Raw genomic sequence first — 25897 nt, 5'->3', positions numbered from 1 at the left:
TTTTCTGTTCTTCAGACGAGGCGTCCTACTGAGAGGGGGAAGGAGAGTACAAAAAGAAGGGGAGGTATAAGCAAGAAGTGGCTAACGCCAGGTATGGGAGGAATCCAGCTGTGTTCATCTGTTTTTCTTTCCACCTGCTATTAGATATGGGCTGGACTGGGCCAGGTTGCCTAAATAAGCACATTTTTACCAGCCCATCCTTTGCCACACCGAGGCAACTCAGGGGCACCTGGAATTGGTCGGGTATTCCAGAGGCATAGGCTTGGCCTCTTAAACTCAAGGCGGCATAAATTGTACTGCTCCCAGATGCCCGCCTTTCAGCCGGGGGCTGGAGAAGAAGTGGCATGGTTTGCTGACAGGTGGGGATGGCAAAATCCTCTTACACTAACTCCATCTTTCTCTTGTGTCCTCAGCAAAAACAGCAAAGATGAAGCCCAAGTAACTGGGCCAAAACCTCTTCACTCCTGCTGCAGTACCAAAGCTTCCTCGGGAAAGGCGAAGGGGAAAGAGAAGGAGGGGAGCCCAGAAAGAAGGCGACTTACTGAATGGGTTTGTGCCTGCTCGTTTTCCCTGGGGGAAGCTGCCAAGGCCACCTGTAACAAATAGGAACACATGACAAGGGAGTGGCCTTGACCCAGGGAACTGGCAGAACTCTCTCTGTGCCTTCTAGCACTCAAAATGAAGGAGAGACTAAGAAAGAGCCAGAGTCATGTGGTGGCACATCCTGGGCTGTGGATGTCTGTGGCCATGTTCTGTCTGACCCACACCTTTAAAAAGCCTCTTTCCTGTGAGGCCAAGCCCCTGTTGGGGCATCTCTTTGAATTCCCTCAACTATTAGCCAAGGAAGATCTTTGTGCTGAGGGACAGTTGCATAACCTTCTTGGCCTTGGTACTAGGATGTCAGAGATGGAAGGAATCTGAGCCCTTTTCCTTGGCAAATTTGGAGGCAGAGGCTCAGAGCAATTGAGGGGCCACCTAAGGTCCAAGGCTTCGTCTGCTACCATAGCCTCTTCCCCACAGGGTGCTGAGCCAGGCTGCACCTACTCCTGTAGGGCTTGATCTCCCCAGAGAGAAGCAGAGAGCGGGGGAGCACACTAAAAGTTGGCTGCTCTGAGGGCCCCCACGCATGGCCAGAGGAGAGGAATCAGGACCATAGCTGCACTGCTAGTGCTCAGCCTCCCTCACAGGACTGCCCCCATAGCTCACCATTCCCTACAGTCCTCATGACGGGAGGGAGGGAGGGAGGGAGGGAGGGAGAGAGGGAGAGGGGAGAGAGGAGAGAGGAAAGAGGAGAGAGAAGAGAGGGAGAGGGAGGAGAGAGAGAAAGAGAGAGAGAGAGAGAGAGAGAGAGAGAGAGAGAGAGAGAGAGAGGGAGGGAGAGGGGGAGAGAGAGAGAAAGGGAGGGGGAGAGGGAGAGAGAGAGGGAGACAGAGGGAGAGAGAGACAGAGGGAGAGAGGGAGAGAGGGAGAGGGAGAGAGGGAGAGGGAGAGAGGGAGAGAGGGAGAGAGGGAGAGAGAGAGAGAGAGAGAGAGAGAGAGAGAGAGAGAGAGAGAGAGAGAGAGAGAGAATATGAGGTAGGGCAGACCCACCCAGGATAGATACTGCTACATCCAGTTTTGCAGATGAGGACACAAACTCAGAAAGATCAAGGGACAGGCCCAAGGAAGCCTGCCTACCCTTAGATCCCATCCTTCCTCTACTCCATCTACCAGCTGCTCCTTTTGGTGGTGAACAGAAGGACTTATGCACAGAGAAAGGCTGGCTCACCGAGCTGAGACTTGGGAAACAAAATGTAGAATTAGGATCATGCTACTGAATCCTCAGAGCAACTTTAAATAATAGTAATGAAGCTAACACCAAGGCCTAGATGTGCCAAGTAACCTACCCAGGATGGCCCAGCTTCCATGAAAAAAAAAGCAGATTTGGACCTCTCCACCTCTGGAATTGTGCTCTGGACCATAGGCGGAGCAGGGGAGAGGATAAAAGCTGAGCCCAGGACAGGTGGGAATTTAAAGGAAGAGTTGGTATTTCTGAAACATAGAGGCATTAGTTCCTACCCTACTTATTTATACAAAGGTGACAATAATCCTATTGCATCTGCTTTATAATTAGAAAAGGCCAGCTATGAAAGAGACCCCAGCCCTCAGAATGTCTGGCCTTTCCATGTGAGGCCAAGAATTCAGCTCTTAAGTGAAAGATCTGGTTGGTAAAAATAACTGTGTTCAAGTGGCAATTCCAAAATTCAGTCCCTCAGATACAAAACTAAATTCATCTCCAAGATCTGCACCCTCCCTCCACCCGTTTAGCCCCCACCTAGCATGCAAGCCCCTCTTGGCCCACCAGAGGGCACCACATGATACCGGATGACCCGGGCAGGTGCTCCATTCCCAGGAGCAGAGGGACAGAGAGAGGCTGCCAGCTGTGTTTGGGGTCCATAGTGGGGTTCTCTCCTACTGATTTCCTCTGTGCATTCACCATGTGCCAGGGACCGTGCTGTACTCCTCATACACATCACCTTCTTTAATTCTTACATCAAATCCATGAGGTGGATACCATTATCTCCATTTTTCAGATGAGGAACCTGAGGCTCAGAAAACTTAGGTAACTTTCTGAAGATTTCAAAGCCTCCTATGAGCAGGCGTTCATGCCAGGACTCACAATCAGCCACTCCCTGGGCTTCTTCAGGCAACAAACCTAGCCTGCTCACAGGAGGCCCTGTGTTCAAATCCTGAGGCCTGGCGCTACCTCTTGTGTATGAAAATTACTACTTTCTAGGCTAGTTTCTATGCCTCAACTGCAAAATGGAGGAGAGGACTGTGCACACATGTGTACACATACATGCGGATGCATGTGTACGGCATGTGTATAGTGTGTATACACATATGTACAGGCATGCACACATAGACATGCTTAAAGACACATAGGCACAGATATAAACACATGTGTACATATATACAAACAGGCATGCTCAGGCATGTACACAAAACACATGAAAACAGATATGTATATTCAGACACACAGAGACATGTTGTACATGTAGACACAGGCACTCCAGCCACACTTTAAATCAGCTGGTGTGTTCAGGAGCCAACAGTGGTCTCAAAGCTCTCTGGTCTCCCCAGGTACCTGCACCAGCCACTGTCCCTCTGTCCACTCCATCACCTGTCCACCCACTTCCCTTCATCCCCCCTGTGTTTCTCATAACTTGGTCCTCCATTACCTCTTGCCTGGACTATGCCACACTTCCTCCTGGGTGACCCTGCCTTTCCCATCTCCAATCCATGTCCTATATCACGGCCAAAATAAAATTTTAAAGCAAAACTGATCCTATCATTTCTCTGACTAAGTCCCTTCAACCGCTTCCCACGGTCCCTATACAACCTTTCATCAGGATTAAAAGGCTCTGCAACCCCACCTTGCCTCTCACCACCACTCCCTACTGCTGGTATGGCCGGGTGACTAAGTTCCAGCCCTAAAATATGAGAATAATGTACACATCACTTCCAGGGATAGCCTATAAAACTGCCTTGCATGCACTGCTCCATGTTTATGCCATCTGGTTAACTGGGAACAAAGGTGACTCCCAGGGTGACCTTGGAAGTAACATAATGATGATAATAGAGTCACTCTCAGGCTGGATCCCAGGGCAACTATATTAAACAATCCCTCTCCTAGCCCTAAACACACACACACACACACACACACACACACACACACACACACACACCATAACTTGGAACCATGCTTCCCTATTCCATGGACAAAACATTCCATTGTGTTAAGCCATGTAACTGTATGTTAAACTACTTGTTACTGCAGCCTGGCCTACCCTAATACACTCTCACAGCACTTATCACATGTGTGTGATATTTATTTAATTTCCTATCCCCTCAGTGTAAGGACAGGGATCTTACCAGTCAATTCTGACACCATATAAGGCATCTAGCATGAAACATAGCATACTCCCAGTAAATAGCTCTCTAATACTTGGGATCTCATTTCTTGGGAAAGGCCTCAATCCCTGTGCCTGACTGGGGTAAGTATTAAAAGGCCAGGCCCACAGAGGGGAGCACTCACCTTCTTTGCTAACGCCCAGGCAGCCCTTCAGTTCAGGCAGTGAGATGACCTTGTCCTTGTTCAGGTCACAGTAGTCAGTGAAGCGCCGGGCACATTTCTTGGGTTTCGCTTTCTTCTTCACGTAGCGCTTGAAGGGCTTCATCTCCCGCTTGTTAATATCATTGCTGCTGTTGCTGTCCAGCTGGCTGAAGTACCAGTGCACCACTCGCTCCTCCAGGGTATGGCTGGGATCTGGCTCTGAGAACCTGGGCCAAGGACAGACAGCCCACCCCAGGGAGCACCACTTAGGATCTTGCAGGAACCATCAGCCCCACTGCAATTCTCTCGCAGATGGCCAGATGCCAGGGAACTTGCTCTGGTCTGAATGTGATTTGTCTCCCAAAAACCTATGGTGAAACTAGTTCCAGTGTAGCTGTGTTGGGAGATGAAAGTAGGATCTTCAAGATGGGGAGATAGGAACTTAAGATCTCAAAAGATTGGGTTAGTTTTTGCAGGAATGGATTAGTTCTCCAAAGCTGTTATAAAATGTGTGTAGTTGTTATAAAGTGCATACTCCCCCATCCCCTCCTCCCTTTGGTGCTTGCTTCCCTTAAGCTTTCCACCATGAGATGAAGCTGTATGAGGCCCTCACCAGAAGCCCAAAAGATGCTGGCATGATGCTCTTGAACTTCCAGAGCCATGAGCCAAAATAAATCTTGTTCCTTTATAAATTACCCAGTGTCCGGTATCACTGCAGCAACAGAAAATGACTAAGGCAGTGTTGCTGTTGGGCTGCCAGTGGTCAGGTGGGAATGGCTGCCACAAGCCAAAGGACTGCCAGAGCTGCTCAGCCCAGAGCAGTATCAGCCTTGTTCTCCAACCGGACTCTCCAGACAGGACAATTCTTTTCCTAGGGGTCCCCAGGTAGGTGATCCTCTTTATATGAATTGGCCTCGCCCTCTACTATAGCTAGGAATTTTCTTGCACAAGATGGATGCTCAAGACAAAGTGTCAGACAAGATGTTCTTCTCATGTAACCTCGACAGATGCCACTAAGGGAGCTGGTGCTCAGACCCAGGGAGGGGGGTGCAGCCCTGGCCTCGAGCTGCTCACTGTCTCAGTGAAGAGACAAAAATGTGAGAAGAAGGCAGGGACAATTAAGTGGGAAATGTGCGCCTCCCTCCGCCCATCACTGCCGAGTACCAAGTCCAACAGCATTGGGAAGACGACAGCTCCCACAGACACGGAGATTCTAAAACAGGCAAATCCCACACCTGCTGGGTGAATCTCTGGTATGGGTCAGATTTGAGGTGAGTTTAAGAGACCACATGTGAACCAGCACCTCCAGGTAATTCTGCTGAGAAACACTGGACCTTGTGACCAGAGACATGGCCTGGTGTCCATATGCACCGTCACTATCACGTCCTGTATAGCCCATGTATCTCTGATGACCATAAAGTTACAAAGCCAGTGTCTAGTACACCTACTCGGATAACCGCGTGCGATGGCCTACCCATCCATTTTATTTATTTATGCCCCCACTTTTCTCCAAAAGGAGTCAAGGTGATAATTAATATTTACAAATTTTAAAGCCAACAGTGAGTCTATTCCAGCTGAACTGGCTGGAGTCTCTGACCTGAGGAAGAGAGACACATGCGTTCCCTGGCTCCTGTTCCCAGGGCTTGGCCCTGAGTAAATGTGGGCTAGCCTCTGTGTTCAAATGCCCCTTGGAAAGGGGAATAAGGTTGAGGTGGGGAGTCCCCTACATTAAAGACAGAGTATGTGACGCAGAGGATCACTATTATACGGCACCCCAGCCCAGGAGATCAGGGCTCACTGGCACATTCTAAAGCTCTGCATGGTAAGGAAACTGTCCAAGGCACTTGCTGATGTTATCCTCTCTTCGCTAAGGTTTGCCAAGTTTTCCAGAAAGGAGGGGACAATTTCTGCTCCCTCTACTATTAACAGTCCAGCAAACTCCCTCCCCAACTTGACACCTCCCAAGTAACCTCAAGGTTTAAGGAAAATTAAGTTTCATCAAGGAAAAAAAAAAAAAAAAGTCAGTCATCCCTGCTCAATGCTCATTCCTAATTAGGGGAATTTCAGTCCTGGACAGGTCCCCTTGGGCATCCTGGACTAAAAAGTCCTAAAAAGCACATTAAGGACTAAGTCCTAAAAATGCCGGTGGTACCTCATCCTGACAGGTTCAACCCAGGGCACACCTGGCAGGTGTCAGAAAGCCATGCAGAGCGGCCACCAGCCCCTGGCTATTTGAAGGTCCTGCTTTCATGGAAACCAAGTGCAGGTCTTTCAAGCAGGTGTGAAGTAACTCTCCGCAGAACTCAGATTTCGCTACTGTTGGTATTCTGGTGTTTTTATTCTTCCTCAATCTACCTACAACAGTTACTGTCAAGACTGCCCTTCAGTGCACACAAGGTGGATGGGTAGGAATTCTCTGTGGGGATACTCAGGGTGCAGAAAGGGGAGGATCCTGCCCACCTCAGCCTTCCCTAGACACCAGAGAGGACTCAGAGAGATGGGGTGGAGTTGATGAGGAAATCCCCATGCTGCTCCCACCCGAGGTTCTCTTCGGGGTTGTGGGAGACAGTCAGGGACCTTCCCCCTCAGCCCCTCCTCCAGGGAGCCATGAGCAGCCCAAGGCAAAGGCAGCTCTCCCCTTAACCTTTAGGCTTGGCATAGCGTAATGTCTACCTAGAGGCTGAAATAATAACACCTCAGTCGCCGAGACGGGAAGAGATGAGGTCATCCCACCCAGAGGCCCTGCCAAGGAGGCTCTCTCCCTCTACACGTGTTCCTGGGGCTCCCGCCCGTCCACTTTTCAGCAACTTTATTGATAGAGCTCCCCCACAGCCTGCCTTATGGTTGTTTTGCAGCAAGACGTTCTTCTGGGCTTACAACCTTTAGACTTTCCTTCCATGCCAGAGTGATCACCCAGTTCCTCCCCGCTTCTCCCCATCCACCTTGCAGGAAAACCATGATCCTGCTCTCCTCTCCTCCATCAGGATCTCCCAGTGCACAGTAACCACGACTTCCTGTTAATGGTCAGCAAGCCCCAGCCCTACTTGGCCCCTAGCTGGGCCGCTCGGCTGAGATGTGCTGGGGACTTTTATTGGGAGAGCCCTTAGAGGCCCCTCTAAGCCACAACCCATGTCCTGCTTCCATCTTCTCTTCTTCCCAGCTAGTGTGAACTTCTGCTTCTGAACCCCATTGACCTCCAGACCCCCCTCCAAATGACAGGGCCCTAGTCTACCTGCAATGCTGGCTAGGTCTAGGGCTATATTTAGTAATCCAACACTTTGGCCAGGACAAACTCCAGATGTCTTAGTACCAAGAACATGTTAGCTTTGAGTCCATGGGGTGGGGGATCATGGGCCCATCTGAGAACCTACACAAAGGTATAAGCCCTGTCTCTAGAAAAATGTACAGACACCCACAAGTTTGCAGATTTGGTGGGGGTGAATGGATTTTCTAAAGCCTATGCCAAGTCCATGTGCTCAGGTAGAGATGCCTCTGTCTTGAGGGGATGGCTCGAGTTCCAGCCATGGCTCCAGAAGACTATTTAAGCACGATGCTTCTGGAAGAAGATGGAGTGAGAAAAAGAGAGTTGCTACAAGGAGTTTGGGTGGTTTCCATAATTCTAACAACAACAAAAACTACCAAGAGTATCTGACTTGAAACTCTCCAAGTTTCTGGCTTGGCAATAATCTGAAGTCATAAACAAGGTTGATGGCAGGGTACTTGCCATTGTTGTATAAGCTCCAGCTAAGACTGAGCAGTATCAGAAATCCTGAAATAGCCAAACCAGCAGTGAGTGTGAAAGGAGATACCAGAGGCCCCTCTTACCTCAGCAGCTTCTGAGTTTTTCCTGGATGAGAGCTGGGTAGGGGTGGGGTAGGTATCACTTAAGCCATATTTGTTAGTCCCCCCCCCACCATTTACACACTGACCTCAAACCATACATACCCCACGATCCAACTAGCTTTCGTAACTTTCTGGAAGTATGCTTCTAAGACCATGCAGCTTGTACTTCTAGATTTAGGCTGACACTGGTCTTACTCTCACAGGAATATGTATACACATTCACTGGGAGTCAGGATTTGGAGCTCAGAGCTGCCCATCAGGCTAGGGCTGGGGACACCCCACTTAGAGGATTCAATGTTCCCTGAAGATGATTGTAACTGCATTCACTGGTCCACACTCTGACCCCTCAAAAGGTGAAGTCTACTTCTACCAAAAGGGCTCACTAGGTAAGTAGAATGGCCAAGTTTCCTTGGATATGGTCTAAAAAAAAAATACACCTAAATAGCTTGGTGTGGTGGTGCTCGCTTGTAATCCCAGTACTTGTAGACAGGAGAATCGCAAGTTCACTGCCAGCCTCAGCTACTTAGTGAGGCCCTCTGCAACTTAATGAGACCCTGTTTCAAAATAAAGAATAAAAAATAGGACTGGGGGTTTATCTCAGAGGCAGAATGTCCCTGGGTTCAATCCCAGCAGTACAGAAAAAAAAAATTACACCTAAATGATTCTAAATTCCAGATTTTGGAAAACTATGTATGGTTCAACGCAGCACTGGTGTCTGCCCTGCATCTGGGCTATTTTAGAGACTCCTGCTTCCAGCATCAGGGAAACCCACTTGGGCCAAGTCCCTGCCTGGACAGCCCCTCTGAGGCTTCTGATTTCAGGGATGGCAGAGGGCCTCCCTTCTCCTGTAGCACTTTCAGTTTTGTTTCTGCAGCCTCAGCGCTGCCAGGCCTTGGCTGCCACGGGCAGCTGGAGAGCCAGCTCCATTCACCACAACCTGCTGTGGCCAAGCTCCGGGGCCCAGTTGTGCTGCCCTAAGCAGTTTTAGGAAGGTAAGGCAGAACAGCACAGAGGCACAAGCCAAGCCAAGCAGACCAACTGGGCCCCATCAGGAGCTGGGTCCAGGCCCCACCAGCTGTGCGGCAGGGCTGGGAAAGCAAGTCAGCCATATTCTAGCCTCTTCCTTGAAAAGCCATTAGCAGGCCACCGTGCCGGGCGGCCAGGGTAAAGTCACAACACAGGGGCCACGTGAAGGGCCAGGAGGCTCACGCAGCCACCCCACTCTCCTCAAGGTTGGCTTTGCTGAGGGCTCCCCTACTCTAGGAGACTAGGCCATCTCAGGTCTTCCTTCAAGAACAATATAGGCTCATGGGTGCCACGGGAGGCACCTGCTTGGGGGAGAAGCATGGGGCTAACTCAACCAACCAAGTGTTTACTGAGGATGGCTGTCCTCCAGTGGTATCTGAGGGTGCTTCCTTCCCTGCACAGGCCACGTTTCACATTATCTATTTTTAGATTTGGGCAGCGTTGCTTTTTACCACTGAATCAGGCTAGAAGGCCAGGAAAGCAAGCCGACACCTCTCTCCCACTCTTCTTCTATTGAGTCTCAAAATGTGCCGGATTTCATTGCAAATGATTGAGTGAGTCAGGCCTTCCCACCTCTCCTCCCTCCTGCTCTCCTGTCCCTCATGTGGACCAAGATCTCATGCAACCTGCCTGCCCCTTTCTTTACTGCCCCCCCAAATCTTCTTTGCAAAGCTCCACCAAAATGACTGTTCCAAAGTGCATCTTTTCCTATGGTCCCTGCTGCCCCGTGGTCTGGCTCACCTGGCCCCGCACCCCCAGGCTCCACTAAACTCTGCAGCCATGTCTCCTGCCTGCCCACAGCTCCCTCCCAAACATAACCATACTGACTAGTTCATATGATTCCTTCCACATGCCCCTCCTCATTCTTTCCTTGCTACCCACAGGATCCCTGCTGCAGGGATGTTCCTACCTACACAGTCTCCGCTGCTGGGATGTTCCTACCTTTGCTCCATCTAGGTGGAGTCTTTTCCCACTTGCGAGTAAAGATGTGGCTCAAACTTCACCTCCTAGTGATAGCTTGTCCTGCGCGCCCTCCCTCCCCTGAGTCCCAGCAGCTCTTTTCCAGCCTGTATTATCACATGGATTCAGAGTGTGATCCTATGGGTGTGTATCTCTCCTGTAGGCCAGAGGACTGTATTCTTTTCCTCTGATGTTCCCAGAGCCCAACACTGAGCTCATTCCAAGGGTGGGCTTAGATGTGAGGGTTGACACAAAGCCAAAAATCACCATTACTGACAAGTGGTGGGTTAGGGGAGAAAATGTCCTCTTCTCTATACTACCCACATGACCTCCCTGTCCATTCCCACTGTTGCCACGTGGGATTCTTTCCCACCAGCCTCAGCTGATGTCCAGCTTTAATTACCAGATCCTGAGAGGATGCAGGAGAGATCATGTGACTTCCCTAACCTCATGCCTGAATCCCAGACCCAAGGCCAAAACCCAGAATGCTTGGATTTCCTACCTCTCTTCATCATCCCTGTTCCAGATGTACTACTCAAACTCTACCTACCCCGTGTCTCTGCTCCTCCTTGTAGACGAGGAACGACTGGCCAGTGTCTGTCTACAAAACGCTCAAGTCCCTCTGGCCCAGGCAGGCACTACCAAGCCCAAGTTACAAAGGGTCATAGTGAACTTGACAGCTGCATCCAGCCTTACATTTAGTTTTGCAGGCATCAGTGGGCCCATAGAGACCCATCCCTCTATGTGACTATTCTAGCTGTTTATTCATTGACATCGATTACTGAGCACCTACTATATCCAGGCCCTATTCTAAGTTCTGGGGATATAGCAGGGAAAAAGACAGTAAATACTCCTCCCGTAGAACTTAAGTTCTCCCTGGGAAGGGTGAGACAGAGAGAACAGAAACAAGCCAGCAAAATGCCAGACAGTGGTAAGCACCAGGCTGAGAGTTAAAAGGGATGCTGTGGCAGAGGGTGACCGGCAGCTTTTGTGTCTTGGAGAAGGTGACGTTGAGATGGGTAAGCAGGGAATAGTCATGGGAAGAAGAGGAATAGCACTCTGGGCTGAAGGAGTAGCTCGACCTACTAAAGAAAGAGAAGGATCAGGAACTGGATCATAATGGCAGAAGGAAATAATATGAGAAAGGGGCCAGGCCAGCGAGACCACCCTGCAAGCCAGGTGAGAGTTAGAGCTTATGTTAAATACATTGGGAAGATCAGGGAGGGCTTTAAACCCAGGAAAGCTAGTGACCCTGCCAGCATTCTCCTGCCTTCACACACACACACACACACACACACACACACACACACACACACACACTCTCTCTCTCTCTCTCTCTCTCTCTCTCTCTCTCTCTCCCCTTCCCCACCACCACCCAATCTTTGATTTTTAAACTATGTCATGTTCTATCTTGTCTACCTGCTGACTGAAAGTCCAGCCCGTAACTAAAAAGCAATCCAAACCTTTTATTCCTATCAAGACCAAGCATGGTCAAGCTGATATAAAAAACATGTTTGGGAAAGTTTTTTCTTTAACTTCTCTCAGCTCTAAATAGCACTTAAAAGAGTTGTTTCTTTTTAAGTTCCACCTCTAAAGATAGATGAGTATTAAAAACATTATACATTTTCTAATTTTTATTGTCTTGAAAAAATCCCTTGGGTCTAAGATTTGAGGGTAAGGCACCCATGCTAACTTCCCGTGGTGGCAGGACCCATCTGTGTTCCCCTCCCTCTAGCCAAGACCCTGCAGTGTTCAAGGGCTGTGGCTCCCATGGAAGCCATTGGAGTGGACCTTGAGGTCTGTCTCTATATGGCTGAGGCAGAACCAGATGGAAGGCCTGAGTTGGTGGTCAAAGATAGCAGCCTTGAGGGAATTATAGGTAGGGCCATCCAGACCCAGAATTTTTAAGCCCATGATCCCTCCTTCTTGCATTTTTCCAATGACCATAAATACTGTAGTCCTCTGTTATCTGCACAGGTTGCAATTCAAGACCTCTAGTCTTGAAACCACAGATAGCATGGAGCCCTACACTATGTTTTTTTCTAACATACATATGATAAAGCTTAACTTATGAATTAGACCAGCAAGAGATTAACAGCAACAATAAAATAGTGCAATTATAATAATATACTATAATAAACAGTGCTTAAAAGTTATGAACTGCTTATCTCTGGAATTTTCCAGTTAATAGGTTTTGGACCACACTTGAACAAATGGGTATCTGAAGCCACAGAAAGCAAAGATAAGAGGAGTACTACTATGCCTCAGGCTTGTTTTTGTACAAAACAAGTATTTTTTCCATATTCTAAACATAAAACCTAAAGGCATGTAACCCTGCCTCCTCAAAACTCATGCCCTCCTCTCTTCTTGGCAACCTGGGTGTATCCTTTGTATCTTAGATACTGACTTGTGGAGCTCCGTGGGTGGCCTTGGGGAAGCAGCCACCTGTAGACTCATTAGACCTAGTGTCCATACTTCTCAGACTTTGTGCTGTGCTTTCCAGGGAGAAGCGTGATTCACAGTCTCCAGGGTGAGAGGAGACAAAGCCCAAAGCCAGGAACTAGCCCACAGGCTCACAGGACCATGGGGTGCTAAAAGTGAAAACCTCAACAATCTGTTTCTGGGAGTGACAACCACCGTATTCACCTTTTTTCCCTTTCCTCTTCTTTCTCTTTTAAACTTTTATTTTACTATGTTAATTAAGAACGCTTAAAATGATATGTATCCTCTTAACAAAAATTTAAGCTCAGAGCACATTAACTACCAGGACAATGCTATAAAACAGTTTCCTATCCCTTATTTGTTTTGCCTGACTGAAACTTGAAACCTATTGATTAAAATCTTCCATTTCTCTCTCCTCATGGCCCTCGGCAGTTGCCATTCTACTCTCTGATTCTATGCATTGGGTTATTTCAAATAGCTCATGTGAGTGGAATCATACAGTATTTTTGCTTCTATGATTGGCTTATTTTGCTTAGCATAATTTTCTCAATGTAAAAGAATTTCCTTCTTAAGACTGAATAACAACCCATGCCATACACACACACTACATTTTAAAAAATCTATTCATCCATCAATGACATCTAGACTGTTTCCACATCTTGACTATGCATGTGATCATTTTGATACAAAATAAAATTGGGCTTTCAAGTTGGCCGCCTTCGTCCATCTCAGGATGCAGAACACTGGCCGCCCAGCTTGCAGTCCTAGACCCCCATCCTAAATACCCACCCTGGGGGCCTGCCAATCGCCACCACCACATGTGCCCCTTCTGCAAGTCCTGGGGTCCTAGGCCCATCTTCCTAGTGTCACTACTTGCCTTGCTAACAACAGCTCTGCTTCTGGGAAGATGCCAGGGAACTCATTCCCCTCCAAGCCCAGGGTCCTGCTGCTGCTACTGTTGCTGCAAGAAGCCTAAACACCCGATCCCTCCTCTTTGTTTCCCCCTTCCAGGCCCTGCTGTGCCTCCCCTGGACGTCATAATACAAGTCTTGCTTAGCAGGTCTCATAGGCCCTTTGGTTCCTGCCTAAGTCTTCCATCTCCTCATTGCCACTCTCTCCTCCTCTTCCTGGTCTTCCTCCACCTCCCTGGTCCAGCTGTACTAAACTATAGGTGTGGACTTTCCCGCAGTCACATTCTTTCCTCTTTCCTGGAACAGCTTTCTCTCTCCTTTGCCTGGGTAAGTTCTTCAGAGCTGAGTTCAGCTCTCGCCTCCTCCAGGAAGCCTTCTGACTCCTCCACAGTGAGTTAGACAACCCTTCTTGTTCTTCTACCTCTGTCCTCACACTCAGCACATAGTTTGTGGGCATCTGTCCATGGACTAGTGTTCCTATGAGGCTTCATTTTTTTTTTTTTTTTTTTTTTTTTGGTGGTACTGGGGTTCCTGGAAGCCCTTCTACCTCCAGGATACACTCCCAGACCTATTTTATATTTTTATTTGGAAACAGGGTCTCCTAAGCCAGCACGCGCGGCTGGCTTTGAACCTGCGTGATCCTCCTGTCTCTGCCTCCCAAGCGTGGGCATTACAAGCGTGCGCCACAACGCCCGGCGAGGCTTCATTTTTTAAAGGCAGGGGAGGCTGAGGACAGGAGGATCACAGGTTTTCAGCCAGCCTTGGCCACTTAGTAAGGCCATCTGCAACTTAGTAAGACCCTGTTTTATTTATTTATTTATTTATTTATTTATTTATTTTTTTGTGGTACTGGGGGTGGAACCCAGGGGCTTTTCTACCTCCTAGCTATACTCCCAGACCTATTTTATATTTTATTTTGAAACAGGGTCTCACTAAGTTGCCAAGAGCCTCACTAAGTAGCTGAGGCTGGCTTCGAACCTGTGTGATCCTCCTGTCTCAGCCTCCCAAGTGCTGGGATTACAAGCATGCGCCACCATGCCTGGCTGAGACCCTGTTTTAAAATCAAGGAATAAAATAGGGTCGGTGGTATAGCTTGGAGGTAGAATGCCCATGGGTTCCATCCCCAGTACATATACATACACACACAAAAATTAGGCCAGGGGTGTAGTTTGAAGGTAGAATGCCTTTGGGTTCAATCCCTAGCACCAGAAAATAAAAAAATAAAAATAAAGGCAGGAACATGCTTCAGATTCCTGGACACCTTGTCCTTAGCCCAGGGCTCAGCATGTCACATGTGCTCCAAAGGTCTTCCGTGGACAGATGGACAGACAGATAGATGTGTGCTCCAACTCACTAGAAGGACCCAATGGGCCCATACTAGTGAGTTCTGGGGACACTGGTTACCAGGGAGCCTGTGCGTTTCAGCCTCATGTTGTCAGTGTCTCAGCTACCATGCTAACTCTGAACAAAGCCAGATTGGGTATGTGAGTTCGGCTTTGGGCAATTCCACTGCCGAAAGGTCTTTGGAAATCTCAAGAGGCTAAAAAAGCATATGGACCCTGCCGTCTGAGGGGAGGAGAAAATCACAGGGCACATTGGGCGCCCTCTCTGCCCTGCCTGAGCACCCCGTTCTCATCAGATGCCCATCACTCTTCCTGCCATTCGAGAGCTTCACTCCTACCCTTCACCTTCTGAGATTAAATAGATAGAAGGTTCCAGACAATCCTATAAACCAGGTAGCTAAAACCTAGAGATAAGTAGCTCAGAAAATAGAGAAGATCAAGGGGCAGGGAGATTTTTTTTTTTTTTTTTTTTTTTTTTTTGCGGGTGTGGGGATGGAACCCAGGGGCATTCGACCTCCAAGCTATACCCCCTGCCCTACTTTTTACTCTTTATTTTGAAACAGGGTCTCACTGAGTTGCAGAGGGCCTCACTAAGGAGCCGCAAACCGGGATCCTCTGGTCTCAGCTTCCCTGAATGCTGGGATTGCAAGTGTGCGCCACCACGCCCGGCTGGCAGGGAGATTTTTGACAGAAGGTGGGAGAAAGCCATGGTCATAAGGTTTGGGGAAGACATTTCCAGCCCTTGCCCTGCCCAAGTAGGGCCCCACATTCCCCACTGCCTGAGTCCTGCTCACATTCTCACCTCCCACCTCCAGTGGGTGCTGCTGAGTTAATAGCCTGAACCATGTCGGTGGTGAGAGCATCCAGTAGGCTGGTGATAAATTCCATTTTCTTCCCTTCTGGACAGCCTAAAAGATAAAACGAGGTTTGAAGGCAGACACCAGGCAAGTAATCAAGTAAAGCACTTCCTCCACTACCACGCTTTCCCAAACTTCTTGAAGTCCTTCTTGTCTAACCAAATCCACTTTGGGGATGTCTTCACTGCTCAAATGCTTCTCATAAAACTCCATCATTCCACAAAGAATCATCAGACCCAATGGATAATAGCCCCTTCAATCTTCTCCACTCCACCGGGAGATAATACAACAGTGTCCTTATCCTTCGAAAGTTCACCATTTACTGAATTATGGCTCAGTATTTAAGCTAATGGCCAGGCATTCACCCTAGGGTGCTAAAAATGCTGTTCTAGGGATAAGAACCAAGTGCTGTGGAAGCTCGGGTATGGGAGAGAACCCCCGCTGGTCCAGGCTGACCTCAGGAGACCTATGACTGTCTCTATCCAAGAGGCCCTCCTTTGTTTACTTTCCTTCTCATCCAGCTGAGATCTTAGTTATAGAATCTCCTTGTAAATACCCCCAAGTCCTTCTCCTCTGTGCAATAATTCAGCAAAAGCCCAAGAGCAGACAAGGCTTCTCCCAGGTAAGCCCATTCCAGGACCACAGCCGAGTGGCAGAATAGTTCTGGGGAAAACACCACACATGACTGCATAGATGGGGACCCTATAAACTCACACTTAGCCAGACGTAATGGCGCATGCTTGTAATCCCTGCGCTTGGGAGGCTGAGACAGGAGGATCACACAGGTTCGAAGCCAGCCTCAGCTACTTAGTGAGGCTCTCAGCAACTTAGTGAGACCCTGTTTCCAAATAAAATATAAAATAGGTCTGGGAGTGTAGCCCAGAGGTAGAAAAGCCCCTGGGTTCCACCCCCAGTACCACCAAAATAAAAAAATAAACTCACACTCGCCAGCACCAAGTGGGCCCTCAATACAGCCGCAGTCCCCTCTCTCCTCTCTGAAAACCCTCCAGGTCTTGGGCTAACCACCTCTTCTCAGAGAACCTGTGGAACCTGAGGTAGGTTCTTCTTACAGACTCACAGCATCTTGTTCTCTTCCTTCAGAATGCCTGTCCTGAGTGTTTATAGATGCATGCCTTCCTTTAGCTACGTACAAGCTGTCTCCTCTATTCAGCGGGCCCCATGACACCAGAACACTAGACTCTACCCAGTGCCTGACACAAAGTAGGGCCCCAATTCTCATCTGCTGAGGGGATGGCCTGGCGTCCGTGACTCCATTTTTGGGAAGGTGACTTCAACAAACCTCATGTAGAAATAGCCTGTCCTTCGGGACTTTGTGCTTTTGTTCTCACTTTGAAATTCCAATGGGTTAAGGAAAGGTGGGCCCAGTTGCCACCAGCACCAATCTAGCTCTCTGCTAAGTAACGGCCATGGGATTCCAAGCCCTCAGTATTTAGTAATTTTACTGTTGGAATTCATCATAAGTAAGGGGAACCCAACACAGCAGCTACTTTGAGGTCCTGGGCCTCTCTGCCTGTGTGTTCTGTATCATATTAACCTCCCTCCTTGGCCATGTCACCAAGGATCATCAGAAAAACATGCTGATAGCTGGGCGCGGTGGCACACACTTGTAATCTCAGTATTTGGGAGGCTGAGTCAGGAGGATGGTAGTTCGAAGCCAGCCTCAGCTACTTAGTGAGACTCTTTGCAACTCAGTGAGACCCTGTTTCAAAATAAAGGAAAAAAAAATAGGGCTGGGAACGTCACCTGGAGGTAGAATGCCCCTGGTTTCCATCCCCAGTACTGGAAAAAAAAAATATATATATATATATATTTTATATGAAGAAAAAAGAAAGAAAAGCACTTGTGCTAGGCAGGTGACGGACACAGCCCAGACCTGTCAGGATAGTCTCTCCTGTAAGCTCCCTCTTCGCAGCACTGAAAAAAATGGTCCATAGCTACCAAAACATTGTTCCAGTCACAGAATAGAGAGTGGAGTGTTGAATTGCAGGATTTTGACTCAATAGCTATTTATTTATTTATTTATTTATTTATTTATTTATTTATTTATGCAGGTCTGGGGATGGAACCTGGGGGCATTTGACCTCCGAGCTATACCCCCTGTCCTGTTTTTTTTCTTATTCTTTATTTTGAAACAGGGCCTCACTAAGTTATGGAGAGCCTCACTAAGTAGCTGAGACTGTCTATGAACTGTGATCCTCCTGTCTCAGCCTCCCGAATGCAGGGATTACAAGCGTGCGCCACCACACCCGGCGACTCAGTAGCTATATTTTAAAGATAAAGAGACAAGAGCAAAGAAGAGAAGCAATGCAGTCAAGGGCACAGGCAAGTTAGGGACAAATCCCAGACCAGAGTGCAGATTCTACGGCTCCTGCCTCCCTACGCCTGTGATGAATGTGCTGGGCATCCCCCACTCTATGGTGCAAAGAGAAACAGATCCAGAACGATTGCTCATGCACGGTGAGGGGTGGAGAAACAGAAAGAGGCGAAGGCTCCAGGAAGGTGGCATCTCCCACCTGGCAGCTCCCTGTCCTTGAAGGGGTCGTCCACCTCCACACTCTTGGCTCTGGCGTCGCTCTCACAACTGGGCATCACATAGCTGGGAAGACAGAAATGCAAGAGGTTGGAGGGGCTGGCAACCATTAGGGTTTAGATATAGAATATCCCCTGTGAAAGCTCATGTATTGGCAATATAAAAACGTGCAGAGGTAGGCCAGGCATGGTGGCGCAGGCTCGTAATCCCAGCGTTTGGGAGGCTGAGACAGGAGGATCGCAGTTCGTGGTTAGCCTCAGCTACTTAGTGAGGCCCTTACCAACTTAGTGAGACCCTGTTTCAAACAATAAAGAATAAAAAATAGGGCTGGGGTGTAGCTCAGAGGTAGAATGCTCCTAGGTTCCATCCCTAGTATCACACACACACAAAAAAGTGCAGAGGTGAAATAACTAAATCATGAGGCTTCTAAGCTCATTGGTGGATAAACCCCTTTATGGATTAATAACTTGAACACATGTATTGGGTGGTAAGGTGGGCGGGTAGGGTAGCTGGAGGAGGGTGCAGCTGGGGCCTGAGGAGTTATACACGTCCCTCGTCCCCTCCCCTTGCACTGTCTACTTCCAGCCTCTGTCATGAGAGAGCAGCATCCCCATGTGCCCCTGCCACCACTGCCGCCATTCATGCCTCAGAGGTGGCACTAGGGGTCGAAGCCTCTGAAATCATGAGCCAATTAAATCTTTCTTCCTATCAATTCTGTGCATCAGGTACTTGGATCACAGCAGGGAGAATGCTGAGGGAGACGGCAACTGAGCGTACGTCAGCCACTACTGCCCAGGAGTGCAGAGTCGTCCCTAAGCCGAGAGCCCTGGGGTTGAGGCAAAATGTCCCCTGCACCATCCAGCAGCGACAAGGCCATCCAGCGTATGCGTTCCCATTGAGACATGTTCAGTTATGTCATTGTAACCGTTCGAGCTTGATAACTATGTCACCTTAGGTCTCTATTCGGGATCTTTATGGATCCACAGAACCTAGTAACTCAGACAGCACAATGATCTCATCAGGCAACTGAGATTCAGAGAGCTGATTGCTTTTCCAAGGTCCACAGCTAGAAAGGGACAGATCTGTTTTCAGAATCCAGGTCCCTAGGTCTTTCTCCAAAGAATTTTATCTTCTTGTGGATGGAAAAGTTGGTCTCCTCCTAACTCCATTCCCACCAAAATTGGGCAGTAAAGCTGAGAAACGCCAGCAGAACCAGAAGCTGGTCTTCTCATCCTAGGACCCTGCCTTGGCGCAGGCCAGGCTCCGGGCGGGCTTACCGTGTAGAGGTCCCAGGCAGCGGGCGCCCCGTGTCCACCAGCACACACCAGCAGTAGCCGGTGGACTGGTGGCACTGCACTGGCTTATAGAGTCCCCCGGGAGCACACTCGGGGATGACAATACCCTCTCGGGGATTCTGCCGGGCCTCTTCCAGGGCACTCTGCCTCTCCTGGTCACACGAGTGGACTTTCTCTGTAAGAGAAGACGTAGTGCTGGTGACTGTCACTCCCATGATTTATCATTCCTGCCTCCTGTGCCAACACACAAAGTAAATAGCCAAGAGCCGGCCTGACTCCAAGGACTGGTGGCCTGGCCAGTGGATCATCAGCTAGCTGTGAATCCCACGCCAGCCCATGGTGAGGGGGCTAGAGGCCCACCACCTCCCAGTGGCCATCTCTACCACCAGGGCTCATCAGCATTCCCACCAAAGAGAGTCTGCTGCGGTCGCAAGCCAGCCTAGGGCTCCAGGCAGCTGCTTCTTAGAGCAGCAGTTTGCCCAAGGGCTGGAATTTCCTCACTGTTTTCAGAGTAGTTCCTGTTGATGTGCTGTCTACTGGCTCCAACAGAAGCAGGCGCAGGAGCCAGGCTGCCCTGCGAGCTGATGCCGAAATGCCTGTGTCAGTGGACACCAAGTCCAGACACAGCAGGATGGGGCAAGAGCCACCAGCTTCATGCAGAGTGATGCTCAGCACCCAAGAGGAACAGACACAGGGCCAAGCTCGGCTCCTTCCCACCCTCCAACACCGCTGCACTGAGCAGGCTGATGGGCTTGAATCGATTAAACAATAGTGAGTTCATCTGATGAGAGAGAAAGCAGGCCCGCAGAAAGGTCGCTGTACTCAGAGGTCTCGGAAACATGTGAACAAGTCTGAACAGCCACACTGGGTTTCCCCGAAGCCAGGACCAGGTGGAGATGGTGTATGGGGCCCTGTGCCCAGCTAAAGGAGCCTCACGGCTGCATGGCCCCTTACCTAAATATTCCACCTGGCCTACCAGCCTGGTTTCCTTTGCTGTGTTTTTGCTTAGTTTGTCTCTATTCTAATTATTAAAAAATAAATAGTGGCCAGGCATGGTGGTGCATGCTTGTAATCCCAGCACTTGGGAGGCTGAGACAGAAGGATCACACAGGTTCGAAGCCAGCCTCAGCTACTTAGTGAGACCCTGTTTCCAAATAGGTCTGGAAGCATAGCCCAGAGGTAGAAAAAGCCCCTGGGTTCCACCCTCAGTATCACAAAACAAACAAACAAACAAACAAACAAATAAATAAATAAATAGTGTATGGGTTCTTACCTTATTATAAATAAAAATTTTAAAAGAGCAATTTGAAAACACATCTCACCAAGGTTAAACCCTCCGCCTTCCTTAGATCTTGTTATGCACACACACACATGCAAACACCAACATGCATACCTTCTTTTAAAACGAGAGCTCACCTCATAAACCTGTTCTAGTACCTTACTTTTCATTTACCAATTTATTTACTTACTTATTTTATTATTACATTTTTCCATGGACATTATTCTACAACTTCTCTCCTAAAGAAGCTGATAAGAGCATAAGCTGTTACGGTTTGAAAACAAAAAAAATGTCTCTTGGACCACGTGCTCTGGAGGCAGCCATGCTCAGAGATGGGTCCCTGGGAGGGTGGTCTTGGGGACCAGATATGTGTCTTGCCCCCTCCCCATGCTCTTTCTGCTTCCCATTATCATGCCCAAGGTTGCGTAGCCCTACTTGTCAGCAGGCAGAAATGGAACAGATGTATGGACTGAAATCTACAGACTCGTAAGCAAATAAATCTTCCTTCCCTCTAAGTTACAATTGTCAGGTATTTGGTATTATAGTGGTGAGGATACTGCCTGAAACAACAGGCTTGGCATCCCATGGAATTTTTAGAGTATGTTACAAACTGCCGTTCTCAGAGCAGGAAGGTGGTCTCAAAAACCTGGAAAATGGTGTCACTCATCATTCACTTATCACAGTACAATAGTCAATATAATAGAAAGGCAACTCTAGAAGGCAAACCCCTCAAAATAATGGCTCCAGTAATGGCATGTATACATGTGAAGCACACCCAACCACAGATGGACACAGAGACAGAGGAGCCCAAGGATGATTTAGAGATGTCAGACAATGGGGAAGCCATTCTTTCTTCTGCTGCTAGGGGAAAATGTTGGGGGATAATAGCCTAGGGATTCTGACTGTAGGGTAAGGGGAGTATTTCCTTAGGGGCCTGAAAATATCTGAGGACCAAGAGGCAGGTATGTGTAGTACATTTACTAATAATATATAATTTTGAACTTGAAAATGAAAAAAGTAAAAAACTATTGTTTTCATAATGTAAATGCACCAAAACTAACAAGGATCTCCTTGGTAGATGACGTGAAACTTAACACAGTGAAGGGACATCAGACTAAGGGCTCTGCCTCCGGCAATAATGATCATCAGAACAGCATCTTAGAAGCAACTGGGAAAAGAGAATGAAAGTGAGCAGGGAGAAGGGCCTGGGGGAAGCTTGGCATAAAGGCCCAGAACTTTGACTTCATATCCGGCTGGAAGGGTGCAGAGCAACTTCAAGGGGATCACCCAGAGGTTTGCAATAGCTGCCCCAACCCCAATTTATTAGCCTACCTTGTATTTTATATCATGAAAGGAGCGACAGAGGAGCAAAAGCCAAGGAAAACAGCTTTTCACAGGCCCCACGTTCGTGTGATAACCTTGGACAGAGGCTTTAATTTCAAGCTCTCCAGGCCAACCTTCTCAAGCCATAAATGAGACCAAAGCAAGACACAAGGAGGGGGGAACTTACCACCCTATACACTGCCAGGACAGCTCAAGTAAGGGACCTGACTTCACACCACTGGGGGTCCTGAGGCCTGTGAAAATGTGGGCAGGGGCCAAACAGGAAGAAAGTACAGCCCGTGGTTTGGGTTCTATTGATGGATTTCTAGAAGTCTTTAAAGGCTGTTCACAAACATCTACAGTCAGCTTCTGTGAAGTTCCATGAATAATAAAATTCTAAAAAGGATAAAAAGCTCACTAATCTGGAAAAATTAAGAGTAGCATGCAATTGAGGAGAAAGCTAAATATAAAGCTCATCATTTTATTATTATAGTCCTTGCAGGTCCAGTTGCTCTGGAAGAAACACACAGGAATAGTTCATCAAAATAGCACCCTTTGTGGAGTATACAGTTTGTCCCCCATTAAAAAAAAAAAAAAAAAAAAAACTCCCTTAAGGTCATCTCTACAACAAAAGCAAATATTCATTGATAAAAATGTGTCTGGCAATAGACTAAGAGGTTTACCTGCCTAATCTCTAGGCCCACGAGAGGTGGTCACTACTATGATGCCCACTTTGTAGACAAGGATGTGGAACTTTGGAGATCATGAATATTTCCCAAGCTCACTCTGCCAGGCAAGAGAAGGGCTGGGGATTCCTGTAAAGGATGACAATTAAACTACCTTGCTAAGCTCTCAACAGTATTGCCTCCAACCTCTTGCTCCAGAAGGAAAATACATTTTTGTTTATAGTGAGCTCTTCTAGGTCAGTCTCTTTGCAGACTACCCCAAATCCGCTGCATTTGAAACCAAGTGAGCTCAACATGGCACAGCTTCTTCACAACTAATGCTACGTCTCATCTTCCTAAGCACACTATAAATCTTGTACCTGAATATGTTAGCCTTTGCCTGAGAAGTAGAAAAAACCAAAATGGTAACTCACCCTCCATTATGGAACTATAAAAGAAGTAACTGCAGTTAAATTTATTTGAACATTTACTATGTGCCAGACCTGGCACTAGGCGATCTACTTGTATTAACTCACTTTGCACTCATCCCAAGCCACTAAGAGACGTGTTGTTGCCCTGTGAGGAAGAGGCAGGAACACAACTGAGTAATTTGGCCAGGATCATACAGCCTGGAGTTGGCAGAGCTGGGAATCCAGTTCAGCTGTGTTTTTCACCTCTGCCATGACACCTCTCACTGCTGTAGGCTAGCACAATTTTTATTCTAATTCATATTCTTTTTTTACTTGTTATATAGAGTAGGCTGTTAGAAAATGATCCCTAGGGATTGTGTCTCCCTGTCTTCGTGCCCTTGCATCGACCTGTCCATATGCCTGTGATTGGCTTTGGCCAGTAGAATATCCACACAAAGCTGCTGGATGACCAGCTGAGGCCTTCAAAGGCCTTGCAGCTTTCTCTTTCACTTGTTTGGAAGTTTCCCTGAGGCCACCATGTAAGGTAGTTGGTCTAACCCCCTGGAGAAAGAAAGGCTACAAACTGGAAAAGAAGGTACTCAGCCCAAGCCAGCACAAATGGCCCAACACATGGGAGATGCCATCTTGGATGTTCCAGCCCCACTGACTCTCCACCTGGATGAGGTTAAGGAACCATGGGACTAACCCACCAATGCCCTATCAAGAATAAATTATTTGTATGGGAAGCTAGTAAGTTTAGAGGCAGTTTTTTTTTTTATGTAGCAATAGATAATTTAAACATACAGATCCGATCAACTCTTGTTCTTTTTTGTTTGTTTGTTTTGGTTTGGTTTTTTGCTTTTGTTTTGGCACTGGGGATTGAACCCAGGGCAATCTACCTCCAAGATACACCCCTAGCCCTTTTTATATTTTTTATATCAAAACAGAGTCTCTTATTAAGTTGCTGAGGCTGGCCTCGAAACTGCAATCCTCTTGAGATCTGCTCAACTCTTTTTTTTTTTTTTTTTTTTTTTTGCAGGTCTGGGGATGGAACCCAGGGGCATTCGACCTCCAAGCTATACCCCCTACCCTGCTTTTTTTATTCTTTATTTTGAAACTGGGTCTCACTGAGTTACAAAGGGCCTCACTAAGTAGCTGAGGCTGTCCATGAACCATGATCCTCCAGTCTCGGCCTCCTGAATGCTGGGATTACAAGTGTGCACCAACCACCATGCCCAGCTTCACCTCTTGATAAATCTATCCCATCAGTATTTTATAGCCCCCGCAAGTCCACTAATCAATCAACCCAATTATTCCTGCACTGCTTCTCCAGAAGTCATTCAAATGCTAATTGAGAGGTACTAAAGGGCACAGGCTCATTTTTTCCATTATCTGAAGACCCAGAAACCAGCCCATCCTTGGGGTCACCTTCGGACTTTCTCAGTCACTTTCCAAATGAATCTTAAAAACCCACATCTTTCAGTTTTTCCAGAAGTCACCTTCCAGAATGCAAGACAGGGGGTCAAATCAGAGATATTGTCATCACTATCGATTCAGAGAGGGAGGAGCTCCCCTGAAGTGGACAGGCATTGTTGCAAAACACTCCATCTTTGCTTAGGAATCTTCAGGACAAGAGGATAAGATGAGAAGGTCTGGCTCAATAACTATGGGAATGGGCCAGGACCATCTGCATGCACTTGGAAGACATAATAAACAACAGGGGAGAGGGAACAACCAGGGCTGCCGGGGGCCGGGGGGGGGGGGGAGATGGGACCATATGACCACACATATGCACTCCTGGCCCTTAAGATCCCATCCCTGGGGTGGTGCAGAGAATTGAGAGCCAGGTCACTCCCCATTTGGCAACAAGTGGCTAAAGCTTCAATCACGAACCTTCGGCTACCTCAAAGAAGAAACACAACAGAAAGGCATCCTCTAGAAGACATGCAACCAAGTCCAACCCTTCTCACCGGAAAACACACAGCTCCTTCTTCCATGACGTCCACATGGCAAGGTGGAACAAAGGAAAGACCTAAACACAGCAGGAGCAGGCAGGGCAGGAGGCAAGGGAAGAAAGGCGAGATTGGACCAAATCAACATAAACCCTATGTGCAGGCCCAGGGCCGGGTCCTTGTGTGTCCCGCCAAGATGGGATAAGCATGGAGAATGGTTCTGCCTGCTGAGGCTGGCCCACGCCTCTGTGCCTCTCAATTACCCGTGGTAAATCCTCAGCTAATCCCCAATCTTGACTTTAGCCCAGAGTTTATCCTTTTCTCCTGGGAACCTTTTCTCTTTCATCATCTTTTTCTTTTCTCTTTTTTACTCTTTTTTTCTTTTTAAGCAAAAAGAGCCAACAAACATAAACATTATAAGATTTGAGTTTCAGTTCCTTGGGCTGGTTTTTCTTTCTGGTTGCTGCCTTTCAGAGAAGAAAGTGCTAAAGGAAGAACAGAGAGAAAAGCTGATATCCTGGGGAACCCAACTCCAAACACCCTCAGGAAACAGAGTCAGCAGTGATGGGCAGGCCAGCCCCATTGTGAACTCCTTGGGGAAAGCAAGAATCCCATGGTTAGAGAGTCAGTGGGGGATCTTGGTGGAGCAAGAAGGCAGTAGTGAGAGGTTTTGTCACGCAAGGGTCTTCAGAGAGACAGAACTAATAGGAGATAAGTGCACACATGTGGACACACACACACACACACACACACAGAATGAGAAAGAGATTTTAAGGAATTGGCTCAGGCAATTGTGCAGGCTGGCAAGTCTGGAATATGCAGGCTGATGAGTAGGTTGGAAATCCAGGCAGGAGTGTCAGGAGGAAGCCCAATCTTACAAAGAACCCCACACAGAACTGAGAGGGCTGACAGGCCTATAAGACATGAGCTGGAGGGACACCCCG

At 48.0% G+C, this 25897-nt stretch overlaps 1 protein-coding gene across 1 annotated transcript in view; it reads right to left on the bottom strand.

Annotated features, from left to right (window-relative positions):
- Positions 1-384: 384 nt before the first annotated feature.
- The window catches only part of SMOC1 (SPARC related modular calcium binding 1), a gene marked incomplete at both ends in the record, with an annotated part of 153544 nt that continues 128031 nt past the window's right edge, over positions 385-25897 (bottom strand). Inside the window, 6 exons of the mRNA XM_080707170.1 lie at positions 385-485; positions 543-593; positions 4079-4323; positions 15424-15529; positions 18013-18095; positions 19307-19499. Coding sequence (XP_080563296.1) covers positions 385-485; positions 543-593; positions 4079-4323; positions 15424-15529; positions 18013-18095; positions 19307-19499 — 779 coding nt within the window. The remainder of the gene's footprint in view (positions 486-542; positions 594-4078; positions 4324-15423; positions 15530-18012; positions 18096-19306; positions 19500-25897) is intronic.

This window comes from Muscardinus avellanarius (genome assembly GCF_963383645.1).
Source record: "Muscardinus avellanarius genome assembly, chromosome: 12".
NCBI classification, from domain to species: Eukaryota; Metazoa; Chordata; class Mammalia; order Rodentia; family Gliridae; genus Muscardinus; species Muscardinus avellanarius.
This window is presented reverse-complemented; position numbering and strand designations above follow the sequence as displayed.